Below are 24,881 nucleotides of genomic sequence, written 5' to 3'. Positions count from 1 at the left end.
ACAAAATGACTTGAAAGCACTCATATGAAGTGTGGATTGATTTATTTAAATAATTAAATAGTAGTTCTGCTGGAAGTCTGGCTCCTCTGGTGCCATCCTGGAGGATGGTAAGGCCTCAGAAAGCAGCTGCTGTGATGCCTTTTGGATTCACATGGAGGTGCTGACAATCCAGGATAAATCATTGAGGATGTGGACACCCAGACTCCACCTGTGCATCTCTGACATAGACCTGATCCTATTACAGTGGCATTAATAGCTCTGGATTGCCTTTTTTTTTTTTTTTTTTTTTTCAAACCTCTTGTTTGTCAGTCTTTCACAAAACTGAGGAATGTGAGGAGAACCCGAGCCAAACAATGCACAATATAGCTATACTAACACATCATTCAGCTAAGATTATGAAGCTCTTTCCTGAAATCTGTCTCAGCAGGTCGGTGACACCTTCTCCTAACCTCAAACTAAACCTATCTATGATGGGGAACAAAATTCACAATTCTCTCGTTTTTAAAACCAAAGTTTGTCTACAGATCACAACTCAGTATGTCAGGAGAAATCACACTGTACTTTCTGTATGTAATAATAAAGTGTTTGATTGTGAACTGCAAATTTATTTTAATAAAAGCGATGGACAAGTGGTACGAAAATACAATGCAAAGTTAGCCCTGCCTGACCCTGTCTGCTCTCATGCACAAATATCTGAAAACCTCTGTGTTGCCCTCTGATTTGGATGACTTTAAAATTTATACTTTAAGATGTTAGAGTTACAGTGTGATACATGATGTTAAAGGATCTTTTAAGTTGTTCTGTTGCCATAAATTCTCAGTCTCACTGGTTGTCTGGAAGAAGCACCATGTAACTGATCCACCGAACTCCGGTTTCTGTTGTAAAAAAAAAAATTTAAAAAAAATTTTATTTAAAAATACAAAGCTTTTATATTTTTCCCCTTCCCTGGTGTCTCCCCTGAAGCATAAAGCACCCCTGCATGTCAGTAAGTTTGTGTCTTTTGTCTCCTTTGCACCTCCCACCTGTCCTAAAGGGCCATCCTCCCCTCAGGGATGCCTGAGCTAATGGAACTTATTAACCCCACAGTGCTCCACTCAGGTGATTTAGCTTTATGGTCACATTGAAAGATAGTGGGTTACACAGAGGAGGTGTTTTTATTTATTTTTTGCTACTATAGTGTGATAAGTAACATAAACACCAGTAATTTTAGGCATGTAACTGGCGAATTGGATAGCAGTCTTCTTGTTTAACTCTCCATCAGATTTAATAAGAATAAACAAACATGCTGAATTACTCTAAAAAAATAAATAAATAAAAAACTGGACTAATTCTAACTTAAATTTAAATGACCGCAAAACAGTGAAAGCGTGATTTCCAGGTCTGACGTCACGGTTCAGTCCAGTTTCACTAAATCCTCTAATGTTTTTTGTTTGGAGCTGTGGCTAATGATTTCAAATGTGAATTAAAGCTGCAAGCAGCGTTATGAGGGCCCTCGCACCCTGGCGTGTCGAGCCACGCCCAACACCTAAAACCAGCACGTCCGATGTGATGTCACATTGATGGAATTCATGCATTTAACCACCAGCTAACATTTCATTTGGTTCAACCATGAGTATAGTCGTCCCACTAGGTGGCGCTCTAACCATTATAGACAAAGGGCATAACAAACATTTCCGAGCTCGAGTCTCATCACGCCTGCGACCTTTGGGAGAGATTGGACTTTGTGTCTTTGAGTGACAGCATATTACTGCTTTTTGGCCAGTGATTGAAACTCCACGTGCCGCCATGACCACCCCGTTTCCTTGAACGTAAAAAGCTTCGCAATTTAACATCACAAAGGTCTTTAGATTCCACACACTGGAGAATGGTTCAATATGATGAAATCCCTTGGAGGAGTTCGTCAAAGTATGAAGCCTGAAAAGAGGGGAAAATGTCGCCAAAATTGCACATTAATTTTAAAATGGCTGACTTCCTGTTGGATTTGGGATATTGCTCCAAGAGACTTTTTTGTACATCTTGATATTTTCCATAAGCTTACCAGGTTTCAGACTCATAGATGAAACACAGAGCAGGGGCTGTTGTTTTGAAATTTTGTAGGGGGCGCTGTGGAGCAATTTCGCGCTATTCAATGAAAATGATCACATGACAACAAAGCCTTCATCCATTTGGAGGTGTGGGCCAAATTTCAAGCCTCTATAAACTTGCAAGCCCCTCAAAAGCCACTTCATCTTTCATGTTGAACAGCGTTGCCACCAGGGTGCGCCGTTCAGTTTAAAGTCACAATTTTTGCACTGAAGCATCACGAGGGACTGATGTTGATATTCACCGCTTTTGAGGTGGCCACGATGAACCTGTGAAAATCAGTACAACAAAATTAAAGCCATGACATTTCCTGTTGCCACTAGGTGGCGCTGTACGTATTCCCGACAATGGGCATATCAATCTGTTCAGGGCGAGTCTGACATCATGCCTGTAAAGTCTGGTACTGAACAGACTGGATTTCATTGAGTTATACTAATTTGTTTCTTCATGGCGTGACATCAAAGTTCGCCATGCTGCTGGGGTCACACCCTTTTGCGAAAAGTCACAGTTTTCACTGTAACCCAAGACCAACTCCTTAAGGCTTTCCTGGAGAAATTTGAGGCTGCAGGTGTCACCCATCACTATACTGTACCCCAAAGTGTAAAACATGACATTTCCTGTTCCCACTAGGTGGCGCTGTCCCTGGTGTCAAATATGGCAGTTGAAATATGTTCAGGGGTGGAGCCTTATCATATGTGTTCACTTTGGTCAAGGTCAGAAAATGTATGACAAAATGAGAGGCAATAAGATTTTCATGGCGAGTCATCGAAATTCGCCATGGCGCCACGGCCTCATAGTATTGTGAAAACTCAAAAGCTCCGCAATTTAACATGGCCCAGGTGTGTAGTTGACACTGACCAAAGATGAAGCTTATACAACCAAATCCCAAGGAGGAGTTCGCAAAACTTCGAGGCATGGAAATGGCAAAATTAGAGCCAAAATGTCACCTTCTCTTCCAAATGGCGGACTTCCTGTTGGGTTTGCATCAATGGGCCCACAGACTTTTTTGTTCGACTCGGCATGATACACATGTGTGCCAAATTTCATACATGTAGCTGAAACGATGTGGTCGTAGGGCTGCATTTAACAAGGCATAGGTGGCGCTGTAGAGCCATTTCCCAGTGCTCATATGTAAAACCATTAAAATACAAAATTTTTCACCAGACCTGGCATGTGTGCAAAATTTCATGAGTTTTTGAGCATGTTTAGGCCCTCAAAAAGGCCCTTGTTTTGCCTGAATAATAATAATAATAATAATAATAATAATAAGAAACGGAGCAGATACAATAGGGCCTTCGCACTCTCGGTGCTCGGGCCCTAACAAGAAAGCAAACAGTTAATAAAGGCTCCTCTATTCGCGTATTTACGGCAGACGGATCTTCCAATCCCGCAGCGCTCTCTCCTGCCTGCGGTCACAGCTTGTTGCCAGAACTTCAGTAACGCGGAGACGCCGGATTTCTTTCTTATTCATTCATGCTCTGCGGCTTTTTCTTCATTTATTTTACATTTATTATTGCAAAGCATCACGCTGAGGCGCACGTCCGGTGTTCTGTAGTCTTCTTCCAAATCCATCTGTCCTGATTTAGGCTGTTTTTTTTTCTGTGGATCGTCAGAGAGCACTGATCCATCAGCCGACGTTAAGACCTTTGGGCTTTAAGGATAAGATTCTTATTTATAAACAGTTATATAAGCAAGTGAACGGGGCCATAGGCGTTTTACGCACACGCCGTTCCTGGGTGTCAGATATTATCTATATTATAACAATATTCTGTTGTAGCAAGCCAGTTCCTGTCCGTGTTCATGCCAGATCTGCAGCGATTCAGTTTTCCATACCATAGCATGAATCCTTTGTTGGGGGCCAACGCGCATCTCCAACAGCATCCGCAGCAGAACCAGGCGCCCGGACACCCGGACTCTCCCTCAGGTCTCCTTCCCGACGCTGTTTTCGGTGCACCGGACCCGGATTCCCTTCTGCTGGGTGAGCAGCCCGGCTCGGGGCCTGACTTCACCGCACCCTCTCAGTCTTCACCTTATCTCCATCACAGCAGCCACTATCAGCACCGCCCTGTGCCGCATCCCCCTGCTGCGATGGCTCTCAGAAACGACCTGGGCTCCAACATCAGCGTCCTCAAAACTCTCAACCTGCGCTTCAGATGCTTTTTGGCTAAAGTGCACGAATTAGAGCGCAGAAATAAGATTCTGGAGAAGCAGCTCCAGCAGGCGCTGGACGCCAACAAGGGCTGCAAAGGTGGATGCTGTGAGAACCAAGCGCACACCCAGGAGGTAAGCGTGCAGACGGGATTTGTCGGAACGATACAGCTTAGGCCCGGCTCCCTGCCCTTCCACAACACCAACAACTCGGCCAGGAGGCCTACGACACTGTTCACAACGCCTCTCGCGCCTGCCCTGCCACCTGCAGCCTCTGAAAACTCGAGTGCAACACAAACAAATGCCGCTTGCAACCCAGCCATCACCATCAGCCTATCCTCCCCCCGTGTGGACTCCCCGGGATCTGGCTCTAAAACGGGAACTAACAACAGCACAGGTCCGGGAGCCTCCACCAACCCTCCTCCACGGTTCCTTCCGGGCACAATCTGGTCTTACAACCACACCCGCAAGTTCGGCCCCGGTGCTGAGCGTCTGACCAGCCCAGGAGTATCCTGGGTGCACCCGGATGGAGTTGGTGTCCAGATTGACACCATCACCCCCGAGATAAGAGCCCTGTACAATGTCCTGGCTAAAGTGAAGAGGGAGAGAGATGAGTATAAACGCAGGTAAATGGACCAAGCCTTTTATTGCAGTTCCTTCAGGGCTATTTAAAAAATAAATAAATCTTGTGATTGCTCTGTAGCTTTATTGAGTGTATGTAATGCTCTACTTTGGAGAAGTGAGCAGAACAGCTGCAGACCAGCTGTCTCCTGCTACACCACAGAGTCAGCACAAAAACTCTACATCGATCACTTCAAGCCTGGAACTGCATTCATCACATGACTAACCACAGCGGCAGGTGCTGCTGCTACAAATACACTAAAAAATATTAACACCTCAGGGGACAAACATGAAGTAGAATCGAGGTCAAAGCTTAGTGGTCGTCCTCTGTGCAGCCAAACATTTAGCTCAGTTTGTACACGTTTTATGGGTCAGATGCCAACATCAGTATCAGCTTTTAGAGTTACATATTAGCAAATATTATTTAAATAATACACATAAACACCCATTCTTTTATGTTTAAAGAGAAGATAATGTCTCATTGTTTATTATCTTTCCAAGAATGTGTTGTTGTAGATGTCCTTACACAAGTGCTGCAGACATTTATCTGAGTGTTTTTAAACTGTGGAGTCTGAGCTGGACAAACTGTGCGATGACACCATTTTCTAAAGAAAAAAAATGGCCCCATCTTTGTTTTTTTTGTCACATTATGTTCTGCAAGAAAATATTAGCAGGTTAGTATATTATTTGGATTTTATTAACATGTGGTCACTCATATGGAGAGCCATCATGTTTTATGCTGAAAGGCAGTAATGATTTTATCTAGAGAGAAGTTCAGAGAGGAAATGTGAAAATAGAATTCAGGATTGTATTTTTGGATATTATGTCGAGACTTATTACTTACAGCCTCATTTACCAACATTTAAGTGAACTAATTATTTATGGGAGATTTGGCTATGAGCCCCATTTCAAGTAAGAACCAATCTTTTATGTTGAACATTTACTGGTTGTAGCTTATCAACAATCAACTAAATATCTGAGGGTTTTGATGCAGAACAACAAGCATCAACTCTTATTCTGTGAAAGTGAGATGGATGAGTAGAAGAGGATTAACCGTTGCTGAGAATATGAGATCGTGTAATCCACAGTTGCTGCTGTGAGCTCATGCGACTTTATCTGATGACATCACCAGTTCAAATATGGATGCTTTGATCTCCATTTTAGAAAGACAGCTGTCTGTGTATGTGGCCAATCACTTAATCGCTAATATGGAACAATGTGATTGGTCTTTTCTCCAGAAAGCTTAGCAATAACATCTAAAACTGCATAAATCCTGTTGTAAATTTGAAGTTTGTCCGACAGCTTTGGTGGATTGTGTATTATTTGTAATTATTTGTTAACTCCAAAAAGGTCCTTTGCGCATTCATCATTAAATTCCCTCAGATTATATCCAATTGAGCAGCCATGCATTCTTCACAGCGGAGATCCTGAGCACAGTATAGTGGGCTCTTTGTGTATGAAGCACATTGACGACTTTAACAATCCAGAGAGTGTGAGACAGATGAGACGCTTGCTTTCTCTGTCTGTAGAGACACTAGTGTGCGTCATTTCCCAGCCTGCTGTCCAGACATATATACATTTTATTTGTGAATTGAGGGGTTTCACACACTTTGTCCCTCTCAAAGTCTTTTCCTCCCCTAATGAGTTGTTTTGAGGGGTCTCTGCAGCCCCCTTCAGTCAGGACAAATGAGGACGTCACAAAATGTTTCTTCATGCGAAACTTATTCTCTCAGATTCAGGCTATTACATAGCTTTTAAAATATTAATACCATTTTATAATGTAATGCTTGTTATCTTATTTTTTATTATATCTGTTTACCTTTACTGCAACCTAAAGCAGCTTGTGGTGTATTTTAATTTTCAGACTTACCCTCCTCTAGCTCTCTGCACTGTTCTTTTATTTTTTTCAAGGACAACTGTCTCTCCCCCCGTTACCCTCCTTCTGTCACTGCCAAAAAACCCCTCTCTCTGCCAACCACACGCTCTAGCTCATATTTTCTTTCTCTTTTAAAACCGACACAGTCGCACCTTTTCTTCCTTTCTCACACTCTCTTCCTTCCACTGCGCACCGTCGTCCTCTCTACACTCCATACTGTATCTGCAATGCAGCATGCACTGCAAGATGTAACTGGTGGAGGGGGGCTTGGCTTGCAGAAGGAAGTGCCTCTCAGTTTTCTGTGCGCGCTCTCCTTACTGATCTAACAAGCACCTGCTATGACAACAACAACCCCTGTTTCATGACTCAGTTTATTTCAGATTTAGTATTCCCTGTAGGGATTCTTGTACTGCAGCATTCTGCATTTTAAACAGCTTTTTTATAAGAGGCTGCAGACTGCAGTGAGTGAAATTCCCCTTGTGGTATGAAATCACAGAAATTGTGATCACATACGCAGTAGTCTCTGCTCAGGCTTTTAAATGTGTTAAAGATCAGATTCACAGGCACAATGGTCTGAGATGCATCAGCGAGTTGGCCTGTGAGGGATCGGTGATTCACTCAGTCGAACACCTTTTTTACTATCTTTAATATAACTGCAGTAAACTGATTTTAGTGTGAGACTCAAACACTTATACTGAAATCTAGTTGTACTTTTTTGTGCAGATAAATGACAGCCTATCTACTTAATTTGAGCGCCCCAAGTCTCATTCACACAGTACTTTTATCTGTGCCTAAGCATTTTTATCAAATATTTACACCCACACTAACTTGGGGTTCAGTATCTTACCCAAGGATACTTCAAGACATGGACAGGAAGAGCTGAGGATCAATTTACTGACCTTCCTGGACCATGTCCACCTTTAAATCGGGGCGATCGTGGCTCAAGAGTTAGGAGTTCGCCTTGTAATCGGAAGGTTGCCGGTTCGAGCCCCGGCTTGGACAGTCTCGGTCGTTGTGTCCTTGGGCAAGACACTTCACCCGTTGCCTACTGGTGGTGGTCAGAGGGCCCGGTGGCGCCAGTGTCCGGCAGCCTTGCCTCTGTCAGTGCGCCCCAGGGTGGCCGCGGCTACAATGTAGCATGCCATCACCAGTGTGTGAATGGGTGAATGACTGGATATGTAAAGCGCTTTGGGGTCCTTAGGGACTAGTAAAGCGCTATATAAATACAGGCCATTTACCATTTAAAGAAAAAAAGATGTAATGTAAATTTTGATGATTTAGAAATTAAAAATTTGTTTATGGGACGGATTCCAGTGGAGATAGAAAATATTTTCAGGTTGTCTGTATCAGGACAACCATCCCATTCACTTATTATAAAATAACAATATTTCATACAGTAATTAAATTGGTGAAATTGATGAAGGGTCAAAGGTCAGCTTCACTGTAACAATGTAATACTCTGCAAAAACACTTTTCTGGCCATTAATCAACACCAAAACCAAGACGGTGACCATGTTTCACATTTAGTTTGAAACAAATTGGAGACTCCAAACAAACTGGAGATGCTAATACAGCTTTACTTACTTTTACTACATGTCTGGTCACACATATGCTAGTTATTTTAGGCATTTTGCCTGGAAACTGGGAAGACTGAGCAAAGGGCCTCAGGTCAGAGCTGAAGTCAGGCAACTGCATTTAACCCTGCAGCATGTGGTTGCCTTCTCAGCCTTTTATCTACACCAGCGCCTGTTAAAGTGTTACAGCACAGATTTAATTCCACTTTTAGGTAGGCGGTGCTCAGCAGTGAGTGCAGAGTAAATTGCTGCTGCTAAGCAACTTGTTATCCATCTCCTGTCGAAAGTGTGTTTTGTTTGGTTGATCCTTGATTGCTGAATTACTTGACGTAATGAATCATCAAGAATGTGATTGTTGCAGTTAGAGGTGCATTTTAAATGGACTTTTAGCCCCTTTAGCCTTTCAACTACCTGAATTATTGATTCACAGGAGCATTGTCTGCTTTTATAAATGTCAAGAGCTGATGAAGACCTAATTTATGTTTTGTTCTTTGTCTCTGATCTCTGTATCCGAGAAGACATGAACTAGAAGATTATTAATGTCTTTCTTAAACTTATCTCTGTGTCTCCTAGATGGGAAGAGGAATACACTATGAGGATGGATCTGCAACAGAAGATTGCAGACTTACAGGAGGTAACATTATGTACCCTTTTTTTTGTCTGTTCTTGTATTTCTCAAGATGGGGGAACATAAATCTGTTTATATAGTCCCACTGTGGGGACTGAAAGTCTCGATATTATAAATGATTATATGTTATTATGAAGGCAGAGGTTAGATTTTGGCAAGTACCCGCAATAGTTGCTGTCAGGCAGTCCTCAGAAAACTGATGTGAGTTCTCTGAAGTGACAGAATTAACAAACATTCACACACACACACGTCTTTAATACATATCCGTTCGCTTTAAATTTTTAATTCTATGCTGCATGACACGCTTTAGCTAAGGCTGCGCTGGCGTCTTTACAATAATGTTAAAGGTTAAATAGTTTCATGAAAGTGAGAGAAGTAGGGCGGATTAGTTTGGTTAAATATAGATTGTGCTGCAGCTGTTTGTTGATCTTGCCAAGCACATACCTCTTTCTCTGTGCTGGCAATGATTATTAGCTTCTTTAGCTGCTATCAATGAGTCATCCAATGCTAGTGCACTCTCTTTTAATTGATTAGCTTTTTTCCTGAAACCCCTTAACCATCCACTGCTAACAGTGCCAAAATGGATTTAAGGACATGAAAGTTGTATTTATATCTGCCTGTCGCCAACCATCAAATTGCAATTACTGTATTTCTTGCACTTGTGTCCTTATAAACACATTTCCCCACAATGAAACCATTCATTATGGCATAATTTAGTTTATATATAGCCAAAGTGAAATGCTGAAAAATTAAATGAATACTCAGTATGCTGTCTAACAGTTCTGGCTTGATTAGCATTAGTGTTTGATTGAAGTCTGCTTTTAGTCTACATGTAGACACATGTGATGAAGAGTAGCCGTGACATTCATCTTTTTTTGTGCAGTAACAGTTAAGAGCGAGAATATGAATACCACTGAGATGACAGATAAAGCCCCCAAAACGAATGCCTCCTACCCCCCAAATGTTGACTTCATGGCAAAGGTCTCATTCTAAGCCCAGTGGTTTCCTGTATATGTGTTTTTGAGCATGTGCCCCATTGCGAGGAATCTTTACCTGACCCAATTTGACAGGAAATACCACCGCACTTTAAGCCCACAAAAGGGTAAAAAAAATGCTTCTCGAGTATTGTAACTGCAGCACGTGTGAATAAATCAGCGGGGAGACTTTGAGGGTTACCATGATGTCAGACTCATTTAGAGCTTCCCAGAAGTGATTATGCATTTAGGATTTGAATGTGCTCTTTGCAGATAAAATCTTTTTGCACAATGTGACCCAAAAACTACAGTAAAGAGAGTTGTGGTTAAGTGCATTTGCTCATTATGACTTCTTTTGCGTGTGCAGGACCTGCAGGAGAGCGAAGGCTGCCAGGACGAGCTGGTTCGCAGGGTCCAGCATCTGAATACGGAGCTGGTTGTCTTCAAAGGGCTCCTGAGCAATGTAAGCTCATACATTCATATAATAATCACAAACAGTTTTAGCTCTTTACAGTAATCAGATGTCCCTCTGCATTCACTTGGTAGTTTGTCCTTATAAGCTGCTTTCACACTGAAGCCCTGAACTTTTTTTTAGACATCACCTGGATAAACGTGGCTGTGAGAACGCAAACATCCAACCCAACTCTTTAACCTGCCAACTCCATAGTGTAAAGTCTGCTGTCCAAATGCAACAATTTGTGCTGACGTGAGAGTACTGCAGGTTATAGTCCAGTGAATTCATAGCTAGCGAGTAGTCGTCATGGTTTCTGCATCCCGCACACTCTGCAGTACCTCCACGTAAACCAATCAGGAGATTTCCCGAGGAAGGCTTCTCCAAGTCCATGTGTGAAACAGCTTGCTTTAGTTACAGCAGCGGTGCCCAACCTTGTAATTCTGTAACTTTATTAACAGCGTCCTACTGAAATGCGCCAACAACATTGAGAGTAACATCCTCTTCTCTGCCCCTTAATGCTCTCCGGTCGTTATGGTAATGCATAAATATTTCTTTCAAAATAAGACACACAACTACAACGCGGGAAAAGACCCAGGGAAACCGAGTTAACGATAAAAAACCCCCGAAAACCATAAATTTCACAACTGAGCCTCAACTCTCATGGTCTGGTACCAAACGACTGAGGATTGGTGACCCCTGAGTTTTCAGGGGTCTTATTTTCTATCTTTAGGGTGCTGTATAAGAAAATGGTGCTACTATTATGTCATAATCAGTCTTATTGGTACAGTTTTCCAGTGATGCTGAACAGTTCCCATATCCATCCTCTCTGTAGAATTTGTCAGATTTGGACAGCAAAATCCAGGAGAAAGCGATGAAGGTGGACATGGACATCTGCCGCAGGATCGACATCACTGCTCGCTTGTGCGATGTGGCCCAGCAGAGGAACTGTGAAGACGTCATCCAAATGTATCAGGTAAAACTGTTTAATCTCATCATCTCTGGTTCTTTTTTTATCTGCTTTTAGCAAGTGTCTACTTGTTAGTCTGATCCTCTAATCCCAAACTTTTCTGCAGGTTCCTAATAACCAACCATCGCTAAACTGCCGCCGTAAACAAACCCCTCTGTCCTTTAATGGGAGTGAGTGTGACGAGCCCGTCAGCACCTCCGAAAGTGACGGAGCAGTGGTTAAAGATGAGGAGCACTGTGGATCTGCTGCTAATCAGATCAATGAGGAGATGCAGAGGATGCTAAACCAGCTGTGAGTGGTCTGCAGATGTAATTACTGTAATCTGAGTCGTCTTTTCAGGCCATGTGCATTTGTATGTGTGCATTGATACTTTTTTAAAAAAAAATTTCAGGCGTGAATGTGAGTTTGAGGATGACTGTGACAGTCTAGCGTGGGAGGAGACTGAAGAGACGCTGCTGCTTTGGGAGGATTTCCCAGGATGCACTTTGCCTCCAGATCCCACCCACCCACCGGGAGAGGTAGGCAGCAGTCACACAAGTTTAAGACTGAGAGAACTCTCTGTGAAGATTTAAAGCTCAAAGTTGTTAGAAATATAGCTGTGGCTACCAGAGAGGAGCTAATTTATGAACATATAGAGGCTTCAAAAAAGCTGAAAAATTGAAAGATTTACCTTTAGCCATCGTTGTGGCATATTAAAAATACTAATTGCAAGGGATTATGACTGTCAGAAGTTACCCCATCATCACTGTTTTCTGCAAAACATTCACACAGCATAAACAAGCCTGTGTTTTACTGAAATCGACAGATATCTGTGGTCACCAGTTATAGACCTCACTTAGTAAGCTGACACATGCAGTCATGTGAGAAAGCACTTTTTCACAAGGCTCTATTCATTTCTGTGAAAAACTAAGTACACTGCCGCAGTGTTCCCAGAAGCTCAGAGCAAATTCACCCCAAGTGCTGACTGTGCAGTGCTCTGGCAGATTGCAACTACTTTTCAGACTCGACAGGCCACATTTAGCATATTAAATGTTCAAGTTCATGACAGTACCATTAAAAAAAAGACTCAACAAGTATGGCTTGTTTGTAAGGGTTACCAGGAGAAAGCCTATTCTCTTTAACCATTGTAGCACAGCTTGGTTTTGCAAAGTTGAATCAGAACAAACCACAAGACTTCTGGAACAGTGGGGTGGGGGGTGACATGAACTTGTTTTGCAGCTATAGGAGCTGGGCACCTTGCAGTTACTGAGTCGACCATAAGCTCCTCTGCATACCAACGTATTCTAGAGTCAAATCTGGCCATCTGTCTGACAGCTGAAGCTTGGCCCAAACTGGGTCATCCAGCAGGACATGTACAGCAGCAAATCTGTAAAATCAAAGTCTAAAGGTGGCGCAATCAAAGTCCAGACCTCAACCAGACTCAGGTCTGGGATGTTAGACACTTGTGCATAAACAAGTGCCCTCAAACCTCAATAAACTGAAGCAACACTTTGAAGAAGAGTGGGCTAAAATTCCCCCAAAGGGACATGAGAGACAGAATGTCATATAGAAAACAATTACTTAAGGTTATTTGTGCTAAAGGTGGTCATCCAGTCTGCTCATTCACACGAGGTACTTTGTTTTTCACAGGGCTGTGCAGTTCTTTCTTTTTGTTTTTCACGTGACCGTAAATGTCGATCTTTCTGAAAGACGGAACAATTTTCATTACTATATGTTGGCATCTCATCATCCTTTCAGGTTTCAGTGAAATTGAGTTTCTGAATTGTCGTGCACCTGCAAAAGGTGCAGGGAAAACAAAAAAAAATGAAACACAGATAACATCACAAGACAACCCACTCACCCCACCTGCATTTCAGTCCGCCTGTGTAGCACCCGTGTACTGCAGGTGCCGACTAATTAACACGATTGGCAGCACCTGGGCCCAGTGTGCTCTACAAACGCCCTCAGAGCTCAGCTGCCAGCGTGGCTTTCCTCTCCAGAGACACTTCTGAGATTTTGGTTGCATCTTGGTTTGTTGCATGGCACGAGACAACATTGCATATGCTGTTTCCTCACTCACGCACTCTCTCACACTGCTGGCAATACTGAATACACATCCCATGGCTAGTTTAAGTTCTTTCTTTGGTTCTTTAGTTTAAAAATAAACTGTTTCTTTAATTGGCACATGTGTGCTTCTCTATTTTTGTCATTGTCGCAAAAACAGAGAGCATGGCTAATTACTAAATTCTCTCAGCCATGTCTCAGATGTTCATCCTGAGTGAATGCAGTTATAAAGAGACATCTGACATCTATTGTTACTTTAAAAAAAAAGTTTCAGAATTTCAGCTTAAACACTGTTTAAGTCACTGCATAAAGGAGTTTTATAAAGTAGAGGAAGCGCACTGTAATTTCTAAGTGCACATGGTTTGATATTATTGCTTCAGATTTCAAAGAAGCTTTTGTTTGTGTGGTTATAAGCGGACTTTATCCAGAACAGTAGGCAGAGTGGAGTCCTTCAAAGCTCAGTCTGCTGCCCTTCGGTGCTCTGCTGTGGCCGGGCCAATTCAGGCAACAAAACAACACTCGCACAAATCCAGCCTGTATTTAGCGTACATGGTGTTTGTTTCCAAGAAATGCATGTAGGTATTTGTTTTCATTTACCAGCTGTGTGCGCTTTGAAGTCTGCTCTTTCTCCCGTGGGAAATAAGTCAGTGAAATGTGAGCTGATGGGAGCACTGCAACAGCTGTGCTTTGATGGTTCTATGTCTGCGGTGATGTCTGATGATGCACACGTTAAACCGATTATAACTACCTTTCATCGCATGTAAATTTCCATGTCCGTGTTTGTCTTCAGCAGGAGGACTGTCTGGAAAAGGTGATTAATGACACCGAATGTCTTTTCAAATCTCGAGAGAAGGAATACCAAGAGACCATTGACCAAATTGAGGTCAGACGCTTGCTCTGTACTTTTATATGTTAAATAACTTCCTTCATCCTACATGCTGGCAGTTTGTTCTTTCATTTTTGCTGCATGCATTATGTCTCCTGCACTGTTTTTTGTGTCTTGCATTCACAAGACAATATGTCTAAATAATGACATTAAGTGAAATACTATTACTATGCTTTGTTTTAAAGGGGCAGTAGCCTGCCTTGCTGAATTTAATCTTTCATACATTTTAGATGAGTTTATGTAAGCCTGAGCAGTTTGGCTGCACATAGTCAGGGGGTTGTTCAAGAAAGCAGGTTTAACAAACTCTGAGTCTAACTCTAAACTTTGACAGATAGTTTCTCAGACATTGACTAAGCCTACTTCCAGGCTAGAAAAGAAAAATTAAATGAAGGGCTTCAGTGAAAACAGGTTGTAGTCGAGGACTAACTAAGCTCTGTCCTTGTCTTATAAACCAGCCATGGGTTTGTTTACTGTGAGAGAGGAAACGCTGGTCAGAGTATGTTTAGACTGAGATTTTTTTTAACCTAAGTGTCTTTATTTTACCCCCTAGTCATCATTCACCCAGCTTAAATGTGACTTACTATGTAATAAAGCTGTGATCCTTCCAATTTTTTACATTTGATTATTAAATTCCAGCTATAACTTGACAGAAACCACATCCGTCAAACTTTGCCTTTTTGACTATCGCACCGAAATCAGCGACTAAACCAAACAAGCTATCCACAAGGCTCTAAACACCATCAGTAACTTTAAGGAGTTGAGTGTGTGAAAATATTTAAACATGAATTGGTGCCAGAACACATTCAGAATGTCTGCAGTCTGAGTTTGAAAACTCACTTTAAACTGCAGGCTACAACTTCAGTTCAGTTGTAGCCTGAAGATTTTCACAATAACTAGTGACTGATTTTTGAATGAGCGATTATACAAGTGCTCATGTTAAACAAAAGAAATAGCAAACGTTCACGTAACGGGAGTCTGTTTGCAAAGGCATGCACTTATTTTTTCACATTTGTTTTGATATTCTCTGCATGGGTGAGGAAGTGAGACCGAGACTCTGTTAGATTGCTGTTGATTGCATGCGTATGTATTCTTGGAGTGATTTAGTCTAACTCTCAGTTTTCTGACTGTAGCTGGAATTGGCCACAGCTAAGAGCGACATGAACCGACACCTGCACGAGTACATGGAGATGTGCTCGATGAAGAGAGGCCTGGATGTTCAGATGGAGACCTGCAGGAGACTCATCACACAGAGCGAAGACAGGTACACACGCACATAAACACACACTTGATGTTGATTTTATTGATCTATTTAGCTTCCTTTAAAAAAAAACTATTCGAGCAGTTTCAGTGTATACAGCATATCTAATTTATATTGTATTTAAAATAAACATTTATTAAATGGGTTATAAAACATTACAGTATAGGTGTATTCAGCTTTAATTATGTGTATCTAGTAAAGTTATTATTATAATCCCCTTTTGTCAAAATGCATTATATTATTTCAACTTTCTTTATTTTGATTTGTTACCTGTTTATACACCTGATACACATGATAGACATGGTTATTACTTAGTTATGACTACACTATTTACTATATGTTTATTTAGCTTTAAATATAAATAAGCTTTATGCTTAACTGGCTGGACTTTATTACCTGAAAATCTATGCCAACTGTCTCCATTTACCTAAAAGCCGTAATATTTATCCATCTGAAAATATCGCACTTTATATCAAAACCTTTAATGAAAATTATAGCGAACCACCGAACCCACAGGTAGAGCGAGTTTAGTTTCTACTGGAAAAAATTATGCATTTCTCTTTCTGCCCCTCTCAGTCCGTCTGCTGTGCCTCCACCCGCTGAGGAGAGTGAAGCGAGAGAAAACGACAAGCCGTCGGTATCTCCACCTTCTTCCTCGAGCAATGGGAGAACATGACACATGCTCACTCCAGCGTTAACAGCGGCTGTGGTCACACGATCTCAAGTGCATCCATGACCACACCGATACAATGGGCGCTGACTACGTGACTACGGCAACACCATGTTTACGTACTTGTTTGACGAGTCATTTCTTTTTCTGGACACTTTGGAAAGTGAGATGGAACTGACTGAGCGAGGAAGTCTGTCATTGTGCTTCATTTTGTGACGATTCAGTAGGTTGAAGGACCTAGGGTCAGCTGACTGTAAGTGTGGTTACAGGAAGACATAGCATGACTTATTCATTCTACACAAACGGACACGAGCTAAAACAAGGATAATGTAAGCGTCATAAACTCCTCTCTGATCTGCTTTTATGGTCACTGAAGCTCTAAAAGTTAAAGTCACATTTACAGGAATATTTCCAGGAAACAATGAAGCTTCAGTCTTAAAATAATATAACACTGAATTTTTGAATTTGAATCTTTATCCACACATGTAGGTTTAATAAAAAGCCGCGAGAGAGCATTTTAGTGGCTTGCAGCTGCATTAACTGTTCACCATATCTCTTGTATAAACGATAATAGAATCACAGGCAAAGCAAACCTGAGGCAATAAATGAAAAGTTAAAGATACAGAAGAAAATCAGAAAAACGCAAACATTATGTGCATTTTTACTGGAGCAACAGAGTTGAGTCTTTGAAAAAATAACTAAAATCCTGAGAAGTTGCTCTTCAGATCTGTGGTGTTTTGTGTTCCTAAGCCTTAAATCAGATGATATAAGAGTTGCTTTCTATTCTTCTCCTGAAGCCCTTGATCAAATATAACAGGAGTTAATTGGGAAAGTTGAATGTCACTCCTCTCACTCGGATGCCTCCAGTTCAGAAAGTGTACATGTGTTCGCTTTGAGGACCACATTGTTTGTGGGCCTCAAAATGGCAGTAATATGTTGGCTATAAGTTAAACTGTGGGCCTCCTGGCAGATTTTTCATCAGGATTTTTATGACAAATTCTTAAATATTTTGAAAAAACGTAAACATTTGTAGTAGTCGTCTGACCACTGAGCTGGTCGATTTGGTGCAAGAAGACTGTTTCTATAATGATGTGGGAGAAGATATGCATTGACAAAGAACAATTATACAGAATTTAGTCAAGGATAACATGGCAAAAGCAAACAGTCCAAACAATGAAATCAAGATTTTGGCCTCTGTAACCTGCGAGCTACATCTGTGACACAGCAGAGGCTGATTTGTTCCTTGATTCATTTGGACACATTCGTTTACCCTAAATCTGTAAATAAACGGTCGAATTAGCTTATATTTCCTGTGCAGGTGCAGAAACTTTTAACAATAATACAACATAGTCACCGTAGTAAGTCGCATGTCTATATCACCATCGTTTTGGTGTCAGCCTTAAGCAGACCAAACCACCCTGCTGTTCACAGAGAGTTCACACATTGATCATCTTGACGATGTTGGAGCTCCAATCATTTCATATGAGTCACATCTGAAATCCCACAAACACCGTAGTCTGCTTTGAACTTTGTAGTTTTCGGGAAAGGTGAGGGAGCAATGACCACAGTGTTGGGAGGTTGTTTTTTAGTTTTGAACATAACCGTAGTCTCTGTCTGTTGCACTTCAAAGACCAACTAAAAGTACTGGATGATAGAGTCACTCAAGGGTCATGTAAGTGTTGTTAATAATCTTTATTTTTTTAGCAGTAATGCTTATTATTATAGATTAGAGTGAAGGCTGTATCTTTGAGTAAAGCTGCATGGTTGAGCAGAATCACTTTGAGGATAGTGGAAAAACAAAAAGGCTGTCATGTAATAATGTAAGTTAGTCACCGAGTGCCAAAATAATATTTAGATTGTGAATCAACAGGAAATTGCTTAAAAAAAGACTAAACATAGCTGCTGAAGCTATTTCACCAAGGTGCTTGATGTATAGAAGTGAACCTACGTTTTGCACATAGAAAAGAAGAGCAAAGCAAAACTGTACCATAAGAAACAATCAGTAGTCTAACCTGAAAAACAAAATATGCTGACCTGCTGAAAATGGATGATTTGTTCTATTTAGTTTTCCTTTCCTTATGAAAAAAAAATGTCGTTGGTGAACGCATCACATACCTCATTTTTACTTTAGTTATGTCTATTGGCATATTTAACCTACATGTTCCTTCGTAGGAAAACACATACAGCGCACAGCTGTCAGGTGGACGCCCCCTCCATCACAACTCTATTATCAGACACTGTTTTAAATGGTGTTGTTTCTTCTGTGTAGATGAACCAGGTGAAATAACTTGTTTCAGCAGTAGGGTGCAGTTTAGCTCATGCATGTGTTGCAGTTGTAATCAGCTGAGCGCCATTCTGAAAAGATCAGGCGTCGGGTGCATTGTTAAAGGCATAAAACACCGTCTCTCTTTGTACCGTTACACTTTAACGCACTGAGTGAATTTATGTGTATGCATGTGCCAGTGTGTATGTTTATGGGCCTTCTGTCTGACCAGCGAGTGTTTTTAAGAAGACTCTTACCGGGGTAGATGCACAACATTAAGAAGGATCAAACTGTAAAATCTCATATTGTCTCAAGCAGTTCAACGCCAACAAAATGACTTTTGTGTTTTCATGGTGACCACGTGAAAAATTCAGAATCTGATGATCATCTAGGTTTTCTTTCCCAGTTACGCTGTTTCTTTATGAGTGTATGCCAAGTAAAGTCAGTGTAAAAATATCTCAGTTCAGGAAGATGAACGGAAATGCAAATGCTTTTGTGAAATGATGGCTTTGATATTATATGCATAACAGAAATATAGCTTTGAATATATATTCGTGTTTAAAGAACAGAGCTGAATGAAGACTCCACGGTGGAAATGATGGCAGATGAGAGCAAAAGAGTTTTTGTTTTCTGTCTTCACACAACAGAAAAACTTATTTACCAAATTTTTTAAAGAAAATTATTCCACAGAGTCAGAACTATTGATCTAAAATCCAAATGTGTGACTTTGCAGCTTTAAACATCAAGAAAAAGTAACTTTGGCTGGAAAAGGCTCCACTGCAGAGCTGCTGTATGTAATATGTCGAGAGACGCTGGATGAATGAATAAAAGATGCAACTGAGCAACAAGGCGTGCAGTTTTTTCCCTGTATTAAGTTCAACAGTTTTTTTCTAACAGTTATCTGAAGGCACTTTATACCAAGATAAAGACCCTGAAGCATTACAGATAAAAAAAAAATGAAAGAGAGAATCATCCAAATCTCGTTAAGTAACCACTTCATGAAATTTTGGAGAAAGACAAACTCTTTCTCTTTACTCTTCCTATCCATCTTAACATTAAACTCAAAACCTAAAAGAAGTGTTCCTCTGTTAACACCTTTATCCTTTATACTTGATTATCCTTATTTCAAATTTTACATTTTACATGGAAAAACAGGGATTTTTTCCAGGACTTCAATTTGGAAATATAAAGCGCTTAAAACACTTTAAAACCTACAAATATTTAACATGGAAAATGTTGCCATATTAATATATAATCAACTCAACAGTTGGCTTACAGCTAAATTAAACAGTAAAAGAAAAACAAATGTACTTAAATATGTTTGTGAAGGTTTCCAGACTTGATGCATAAATGTTAGTCAGTTTTAGCAGGCTGGTAGGGGTCGGAGTGTGGGAAGCAGCAATATGTAACCAGGTAAAGAAAGAATAACACAGATGTTCAGCAAGATGACAGAGAAAGATACAAAAAGACAAAAGGGTGGGGCACACTTTGAGGAAGTTAGCAAAAACAACAGAAGTTGAACAACAGGAACATGATACTGAAGGAAAAGATTTCCTTTTTCTTTTAATTTTGACATTTATTGTTTTATTGTAATAACCTTTATTTGTGATATTAACTTGGTAGTTGCGTTAGCTTTTATAGATTTTGATCCTTGGCCTTTTCGCAGTAGTGTTCACATCTGTCCACAGAATGGGATTGGTGCAATACTCTGTGGCCCTCCTGATGTTATCCACACAGTTGGTGCTCAGCTTTCCCACAGTAAGACTTTTTTTCTTTAACCCAGTCGCCTTAATTATTGCATACACTTTTATCAAATAAGAAAAATAGTTGACATGAGTGAATGTGGCATGGATGATGAGTTAATGAGGACTTTTTCATTTTAGTGATTTATATCTATCTGTGTTGACAGCCACAGAACACCTACAACATTGGTGGGAGAGAGTGTAACTATTGTCCTGCAGGTAGGAAATGTGTGATAACTTGATGTGAGCTTCTATTAATATTTTTAAAATTCTGTTCATCAGTTTACATTTACTCAGAAATATGAATCTCGTTTAGGTACCGTGGTGTGAAGTATGGTTCTTTCTTGTCTGTGTGTTGTTTTGATTTTCTGCATTGATGAAAAATGACGCAGGCTGAGTTCGTGCAGTATGACCACATCCTTCACCGATACTCACTCCGAGTCAGCAAGTCTTTCCTCTTGTTTTTTCTGTTCTCACAGGTATGTATCAGAGTGATTGTACAACATGTGAACACTGTCCTGCTGGAAGTTACACAACTGACTTGAACTATGAAGATGAATGCCATCTCTGCTTTGGAGACTGCAACCCTAGTAAAAAAAGTTTTCATTTCCACCTTTAATGATTTCATCAGGATTTTGATATACCCGTGATCTCTGGGTTTCTATAAAAAGCTGATAAACCATTAATAGTAACTCCACATGTACTGTGATGACTACTCCATATAATAATCTCTATTTCACTCTTTCTCAGAGTTGCATCTTAAAGTGGTTCAGAACTGCACCAGTACGTCTGATATTAAATGTGACTGCGAGGATGGTTTTAGATGCATCAGGTGGGCCCATGACAAAAAGAACTGCTTGTCTTGTGAGAAGATGCCAGACCCAACCCCAACCAGTAAGTACCGAGAAGAACACTTTCAATTCTCATGTCAGATAAGCTCAAACCAACAGTGGGCAAAATGACCAGTGTCAAAGCAAACAACTTTACCGCAGCCATTAAAAAACAAAAGAAAAAAAATAGCTGACAGGATATGTAATCTTAGCTCTGGCTCCCGTTATTATCAGATCATTCTGAGAACAGGTTCCTCTCAAGTTGCCATGAATATGCAAAACTTGTCTAATATGAACAGGTTTGAAAATATTCCTGGAAATCTTTATGCTCTCTAAAAAATGCAATGCCATCAAGCTGACATGAAAGTGTCACAAAGGAAATGCTTTTCTATGTTCTAGAGTACTCTTTATAATAATCTCTATTTCACTCTTTCTCAGAGTTTCATTTTAAAGTGGTTCAGAACTGCACCAGTACGTCTGATATGAAATGTGACTGCGAGGATGGTTTTAGATGCATCAGGTGGACCCAAGAGGGAAACTGAGTGTCTCGTGAGAAGATGCCAAACAACTAAAATACAAATGCTTTAGTGAAATCAGTGTATGATTCCTGCAATGTTGTAAGCATGAAAGTGTGTTTAAAGAGCTCAATGAAGTCTGTCCACAGTTACACACTAAAAAGAAAAAGCAAAAACTTTTGTTAAGCCACAGAAATCTGTTTGCTTTATTTAGCTTTTTAGGGGAAATGATGGCAGAGAAAAGGCAAAAGTGTTTTTGATTTCTGTCTTCCCACATCATGAAGCCCTACTTCAAAATATTTTTAGTTTAGAAAATTTCACCACACAATCTGATGACAATCGTGTACAACTCCAAATGTTTGACTTCACTGCTTTAAACATTAGGAAAAAGTAATTGTGGCCAAAAAGCGTCACTGCAGAGCGGCTGCATGCAATATGTCAAGAAAGCTGAATGAATAAAAGATGCAAATGAGCAAAAACAACACGCGCAGTTATTATTTGTAAAAACCAACATTTCCCTGTATTACAATCAGATGAGTTTTAAATATGGTCAAACACCAACAACAGTCATCTGGAGGCACTTTAATTCAAGATAAACACCTTACAATATTATAAATAGAAAGCCAAATACACAGTCATCCTTTTGATGATTTTAACAATATTTAGAAGAAGAAAACACCCGTGTCATGAACAGGGCACGTGGCAGGCAGAAACATTCCACTGTGTTGACACTTTTACAGATTACCCTTAATACAAATTTTAGACGACAGTGTAAAGATGCCAGGCAATTTTCTATCAGAGTGACTGATCACTGCACGACAAATGCTCTTTATCAATCAGTCTAAAACTTCATACAGATACGTTTTATTTAAATAGTTATCGTGACAATAAGCTATTGTATTTATTTCATAACCCGACACCTTTCTTACCGTCCAAAGTTTTAAATAGATGCAGACTGTCAAGTGATTTATCTGTGATGACTAATTATGAACACTCATCTAACAGGGTAATAATGGAAACTTCTGCATATTACCACACTCCTATATTTTTTTATACTGAATGAGGAAATGAAGACGAAAGAAATGAAGAAATGAAGTTTGTTCAGTTTGTTGAAGAAAACCCATCACCCAGTAGGTTAGCTTCACACAGCTTGTTACTCCAGTGACTCATCTGAGTTTCTGTGGTTTCAGTAAACCTGCTTTTTCTTACACACTCAATAAATAACAATTTGAATGAACGTAATAAAATCATGGAAAGGATTCCCACGTGATTAGCATTACGCAATTTTGTTGGTCCAGCTTAAGGTACTTGAGCTGGACCAACTTAGTTGGTTCATCATCAATTCATCCACCTTTTGCAGTTGATTCCAACTTAAATCAATTGACTTACTGCTAATAGAAAAACATTTATTAATGTGGAAATCCGTTCCATGATTGTTTTAAGTTCATTTAAAGACTTATACTTTGGTGTGGTGAGCATTTCGCCAGTCTCACACAGCGAGACAGACAACCAGCACAGGTAATCAAGATTCACCATCATCAATTCACCTGACGCAGTGGTTCCCAAGCTTTTTTTGCTGGGCCCCCCTTGTTTTACAAGAAAAATGTTCGCGCCCTCCCCCCTTCTCGCGCGTGCACGCACGCACGCACTAACACATCCTCCAACCACACACACCCAGCAGAGTGAAGCTGACCCCCCACCCACTTGAAACGTAAAGGCAAATAGGCGGAGCGGTTAGTGCTACGTTTTTCCGAGATATTAAACTTTATTTTATAGGTCATTCAAAGGTCACCATCCCCCCAGACTGCTCCAAAACGGGCCAAAATGGTCTACTTTTTTAGTGCTACGTTTGTGCTGGTTTGTGCAGGTAAAATTAGCGTTTGTGCTGCTTCTGTTTTAAAGATATTAATGAAAATGTAAAGGTCAACCAGCCCCCCCAGATTACCCAAATCCAACAAAAGTGGTATCAAACGTTTGTGCTACGTTTGTGCTGGTTTGTGCTGCAAAGATTTTCGTTTGTGCTGCTATCATTTTAAAGATATTAATAACAATTTCTAGAGGTCATCAGAGGTCAACCAGCCCCCCCACATTAATTAAATCAAACAAAATGGGTGTCAATCAACTGTGCTACGTTTGTGCTGGTTTGTGCTGCTAAAATTTTCGTTTGTGCTGCTTCTGTTTTAAAGATATTAATGAAAATGTAAAGGTCAACCAGCCCCCCCACATTACCCAAATCCAACAAAAGTGGTATCAAACGTTTGTGCTACGTTTGTGCTGGTTTGTGCTGCAGAAATTTTTGTTTGTGCCGTTATTATTTTAAAGATATTAACAAAAATTTCTAGAGGTCAACCAGCCCCCCCATATTAATGGAATCAAACAAAATGGATGTCAAACGTTTGTGCTGGTTTGTGCTGCAAAAATGTTTGTTTGTGCTGCTAACATTTTAAAATGTTTAATAAAATAACGTCTTGATGCGTGCTTAATCATCCAGGTAAGTAAATCCCAAAAGGTTGATTCTGTTCATCTGGACATTTTCAGTTGGAGAAACGTTTCGTCACTCATCCAAGTGACTTCTTCAGTCTCAGCTGACTGCAGGTTTCCCCAACCATATAAACACCCGTGAGTGAAGTTGCCCCCCCCTACCTTCTTCAAATCGAACAAAATTGATGTCAAACATTTGTCCTGCAAATTATTTTGTTTGTGCAGGTTATGTTTCCCTAATTTTATAAACAGTACATGTACAGTGAGAGAGAGATGTTACATCTGTCTTCACTTGCATCCCAGTCATAGAAGCGTTGGAGATCGTTCATAAGAGATTACAGGATCATCCCAACCTCAGCAACAGGACCACTCTCAGCACTGATCAGTTGTGTTTGCTTTTGGAACTGTCTTAATTCCACCTATTTTGCATAAGGGTCAGTACAGGCAGAAATCTAGGTGTGCCATGGGTTCCCACAGGCCCCTGGTCAAAGTCACCAAACCAGTTCGTAAGCAGGTACAGGTGTGGCCAGAAGGGTCCTCAGAGGCACTGCTTTTCCACCACAGGCCGCCACACACGACAACACCACAGACTTTCAGGAATATACAGAAACTGTCACTGCCTACATCCCAAAATGCATCGATGATGTCACAGAGACCAGGACTATCACTGTCTGGGCCAATCAGAAACCATGGCTCACAGGTCAGGTTTAAATGCTCCTAAAGTTGAAAAATGCAAGCCTTCAGAGCCGGGAATTAGGTGAGTCTAAGAACAGCAAGGGCAAACCTGTCACGTGGCATCAGCTACAGCAAAGCTTCAGCGACAGCAGAGATACTTGGAGGCAGTGGCAAGGAATACAAACCATCACAGA

The 24,881-nt window shown here is 40.6% G+C and overlaps 2 protein-coding genes across 3 annotated transcripts in view; both read left to right on the top strand.

Annotated features, from left to right (window-relative positions):
• The first annotated feature begins 3,432 nt into the window (after positions 1–3,432).
• On the top strand, positions 3,433–16,223 carry iffo1b (intermediate filament family orphan 1b). 2 transcript variants are annotated; one of them, XM_086311448.1, is made up of 9 exons: positions 3,433–4,856; positions 8,875–8,935; positions 10,271–10,366; positions 11,190–11,330; positions 11,431–11,615; positions 11,716–11,842; positions 14,161–14,250; positions 15,384–15,514; positions 16,088–16,223. In XM_086311448.1, exons 1-9 carry the CDS (start codon positions 3,883–3,885, stop codon positions 16,185–16,187), a joined length of 1,905 nt encoding a protein of 634 aa, XP_086167574.1. In that variant the 5' UTR covers positions 3,433–3,882; the 3' UTR covers positions 16,188–16,223. The 2 variants fall into 2 exon arrangements, with proteins under 2 accessions (XP_086167574.1, XP_086167573.1); XM_086311447.1 differs by having other exon boundaries at positions 3,435–4,856; positions 14,158–14,250.
• Positions 16,224–17,725: 1,502 nt separating this feature from the next.
• Positions 17,726–24,881, top strand: part of LOC147319111 (uncharacterized) — a 31,145-nt gene continuing 23,989 nt past the window's right edge. Inside the window, exons 1-3 of the mRNA XM_086311451.1 lie at positions 17,726–17,853; positions 20,133–20,202; positions 20,354–20,405. Coding sequence (XP_086167577.1) covers positions 20,134–20,202; positions 20,354–20,405 — 121 coding nt within the window. The 5' untranslated portion in view covers positions 17,726–17,853; position 20,133. The remainder of the gene's footprint in view (positions 17,854–20,132; positions 20,203–20,353; positions 20,406–24,881) is intronic.

Source organism: Aulonocara sp. 'chitande type north' Nkhata Bay, linkage group LG11 (assembly GCF_057382095.1).
Source record: "Aulonocara sp. 'chitande type north' Nkhata Bay isolate Kocher_YH1m ecotype deep benthic linkage group LG11, A_spYH_male_GT1.1, whole genome shotgun sequence".
Lineage (NCBI taxonomy): Eukaryota > Metazoa > Chordata > Actinopteri > Cichliformes > Cichlidae > Aulonocara > Aulonocara sp. 'chitande type north' Nkhata Bay.
The sequence above is the reverse complement of the archived record's forward strand: the minus strand, read 5'-3'. Positions and strand labels throughout refer to the sequence as shown.

Bases quoted from the DNA above. Each gene is read 5' to 3' on its own strand.
- iffo1b (XM_086311447.1), top strand. From the start codon at position 3,883: ATGCCAGATCTGCAGCGATTCAGTTTTCCATACCATAGCATGAATCCT. The intron at 8,936-10,270 runs GTAACATTATGT...TTGCGTGTGCAG, and splicing joins AGATTGCAGACTTACAGGAG to GACCTGCAGGAGAGCGAAGG. The intron at 11,843-14,157 runs GTAGGCAGCAGT...GTTTGTCTTCAG, and splicing joins CCACCCACCCACCGGGAGAG to CAGGAGGACTGTCTGGAAAA.